Below are 3150 nucleotides of genomic sequence, written 5' to 3'. Positions count from 1 at the left end.
TCTACATCAGAAACACAAGTAACCACCGTGTCAACAATTAAGTTGACGTCTGTGGAAATTGCCAATGCTTAAAATTTTCAATGAGGAACACATACAGGCTCTAAGCTCACCATAAAATATATAGGAAGATTTGTTAAACGAGTAACCAACCATATCTAGAAAGATCAAGGAGAAAAATCAAGAATGACCACGAAAAAACTCAATGGTTTGGGTTGTAAAAATCACTCCGTTCCATCATTTCAAGGTCGTAATAAAATTCACCATGGGGTAAAGGCCGGTAGTAGTCTTTCACTTAAACAACGTCAGATTTTGTGGAAATTGGAGTATGGATAATGGTGTAATATTGGACCACTAATATACTTATCCCCAAGAATCTTTGTTTTCTTGTCAATGGCTCCGATCTCTTTAATCCACAAGCTGCTAAAACAAACATATATCGTGGTCCAAATTGTGCATCTTGATTGAACAATGGCATCTCGCCAGAAGAAAAAAAGAAAACAGAAGAAATTAACACGTTCCTAATTAGACAAGGTCGATCGAAGTCGGTACAATTTTCGGCTATAAATAGACCTCACTGCCTTCTTCATTTCTCACACACCGATCGAGTTGAGAGTTGAGTAAGAAAACACTACGAGTTTCAAAAATATGTTGAGAGTCAGTTTCTTAGTGTTGCTTGCCATGGCTTTGGCAGCAACTAGTGCTCATGCCCGCTTAGACCTATTTTCCCAGCTGCTTACCTCTAACAACCAACTAGAACCTTATCCTGGTAATTAACCATACCTACTTAGCTAGCAATAAAAATTTACATGTTCATATATATTATTGTTTGTCTATGTTTTTCATGTTGTTAAATTATATCAGAACAGACTTATATTACTGGTGTGTACATAATAGGTTCACTTATATATATACGTTATTGTTCAATTACCAGAATGTCAGAAAATTCCATTTCTACTGTGCGACCGTGTCTGCGACCGTTGCGTTTGCGACAGGCGTGCTCCACAGTTTGCAGAGTGCACTTGCGCACAGTGGAAACCATTTGGTGAAGAACTCCAGAAATATTCTGGTAAGTTAACTAATTTAAGAGAATATGAAACAATGTTGTTGTCTTCCATCCATATAGATTGTTGTAGCTGAGATATAATTATTGATAAAATGTTATGAATTCGAAAGAGGACAATATATCACCTTTATTCATTTTGGAATTATACACATAGATGCAGCAAAAGCGCATGCGCCAAATCAACGAGAACTGAGAAATGGGATAGAACAGTACGTGGCTCTTGATATATAATCGAACTGGCGAGTACATGGACATATAGGGACATATATAGGTTGTATTTCATGCCAAACATATATATATACAGTGCCCGGAAATTAACTCAAACAATATATTCTTCTGTTGAAAAACCAATACGTACCAAGATGAATCAATAATCATTATATACTTTCTTCGTTAATAATTCTAAATTTCTATATAGGTGTTACTAACATACGCACGCATGCAGAAAAATTATCTACAGAACTGGAAGCAGTCACCAAACCAGTTTCAAAATCAGTGGGAGGCTTTATCCCATATCCAGAATGCATTGAAAAATGTGACGAGTGTGTAATTTGCACCTTCATATATCCAATTGAAGCTGCACTGTGCTATTGTGGTAAAAAGACTGCTTCCCACTCCAAGAGACCAGCAATCGAATATGCAGGTAACCACTTTTAACCCGATTTTGTGTTCTTATTTGTCATTCCTTTGAGTATTTATTTATGCAACACTTTTCCTATATAACTTGACATATATGTATGAAATGGTTCTAAAATATCGATATTTGTTACTAACATTTGCGCGCATGCAGAAAAATTATCTACAGAACTGGAAGCAGTCGCCAAACCAGTTTCAAAATCAGTGGGAGGCTTTATCCCATATCCAGAATGCATTGAAAAATGTGATGAGTGTGTAATTTGCTACCAAAATTTATCCCAATTGAGGCTGCCCTGTGCTATTGTGGTAAAAAGACTGCTTCCAACTCCAAGAGACCAGCAATCGAATATGCAGGTAACTAGTTTCAATTCCATCTAGTGTTCTTATCATGTGTTTGAGTATTTATGTATGTAACATATTTATCCTTTATAACTTGGCATATATACGAAATGGTTCTAAATTCTTGTTAGTTATGTGTTAGTGTGTTACTAACGTACATATGCACATATATATGCAGAAAAATTACTTGCAAAATTGGACGTAGTCGCCAAACCAATTGCAAAATCAGTGGGAGGCTTTATTCCATACCCCGAATGCATAGAGAAATGTGATGAGTGTGTAATTTGTACACGTCCTTATCCAATCGAGAAAGCATTGTGCTATTGTGGTATGAAGACTGAAGCTGAGAGCAGAGCACTCCCCATCTACATCTAGTTAGAGGGTCGGACGTCTAGCTATATAGCTAGCTTAGTTGCTAGCTGTTCTTCCCCAAATGGTCGAGTTCGTCGATGAATAAGTGGGCTATAATTTGTTGGATTTACTCCTACTGATGATGCCCTGGACTTCCTTTGAGCTGCCTTGATTAACAATGTGTTTTAAGGCTTATGTTAGTTTCTATATAGAATAAGCTTGCATTTGCTCTGCCTTTATGCAAGCGTTGTACGTAAGCAGTATGAATTATGTTGTATGCATGTTGTCAGTTTCGCTTGTTATGAAAATGAAGTTTACCAGCATTAGCGGTAACCTTATTCTAGCATTTGCCTGACCATTGCAAATGTTAGAAAAAGAAGGAAAAAAATATCGAACCAGCTACAGGGGAGACATAATATGACCGAACCTTTGCAAGAGAAAGACTAAGTTACCGATCGATCATACAAATTAATCAAACTTAATTACAAATTTACAATAATATATCTTGAACTAAAAACCAGCTATTGTACTCCAAATCAATGTTAAATACTTTAGCTAGCTAGCTATCAGCCAAACTTTAGATCATTGGATGTGAAGCATATACTCTTAATGATGTGTGTCAATAATTTCATAGAGCAATATAGGGATGGGAGCCCTTCTAGTGAGGACGTACTCTTACATTGAGGACTAGTTGAGGACTTTTCGGTTTATGGTTTAAAAAACTCATTTTTCGATCATATTTTGACATCTCATCCGTTCAG

At 36.4% G+C, this 3150-nt stretch overlaps 1 protein-coding gene across 3 annotated transcripts; it reads left to right on the top strand.

Moving 5' to 3' along the window:
• Nucleotides 1–543: 543 nt before the first annotated feature.
• LOC101311974 lies at nucleotides 544–2734 on the top strand. Of its 3 annotated transcripts, none has more exons than XM_004302270.1 (5): nucleotides 544–766; nucleotides 932–1066; nucleotides 1524–1706; nucleotides 1854–2053; nucleotides 2217–2734. In XM_004302270.1, exons 1-5 carry the CDS (start codon nucleotides 646–648, stop codon nucleotides 2241–2243), a joined length of 666 nt encoding a protein of 221 aa, XP_004302318.1. In that variant the 5' UTR covers nucleotides 544–645; the 3' UTR covers nucleotides 2244–2734. The 3 variants fall into 3 exon arrangements, with proteins under 3 accessions (XP_004302318.1, XP_004302317.1, XP_004302316.1); XM_004302269.1 differs by having other exon boundaries at nucleotides 1509–1706; XM_004302268.1 differs by having other exon boundaries at nucleotides 1482–1706.
• Nucleotides 2735–3150: the final 416 nt, after the last annotated feature.

This window comes from Fragaria vesca, linkage group LG6, assembly GCF_000184155.1.
Source record: "Fragaria vesca subsp. vesca linkage group LG6, FraVesHawaii_1.0, whole genome shotgun sequence".
Taxonomy (NCBI): domain Eukaryota; kingdom Viridiplantae; phylum Streptophyta; class Magnoliopsida; order Rosales; family Rosaceae; genus Fragaria; species Fragaria vesca.
The sequence above is the reverse complement of the archived record's forward strand: the minus strand, read 5'-3'. Positions and strand labels throughout refer to the sequence as shown.

Bases quoted from the DNA above. Each gene is read 5' to 3' on its own strand.
- LOC101311974 (XM_004302268.1), top strand. From the start codon at position 646: ATGTTGAGAGTCAGTTTCTTAGTGTTGCTTGCCATGGCTTTGGCAGCA. The intron at 767-931 runs GTAATTAACCAT...TTCAATTACCAG, and splicing joins CCAACTAGAACCTTATCCTG to AATGTCAGAAAATTCCATTT. The intron at 2,054-2,216 runs GTAACTAGTTTC...ATATATATGCAG, and splicing joins ACCAGCAATCGAATATGCAG to AAAAATTACTTGCAAAATTG.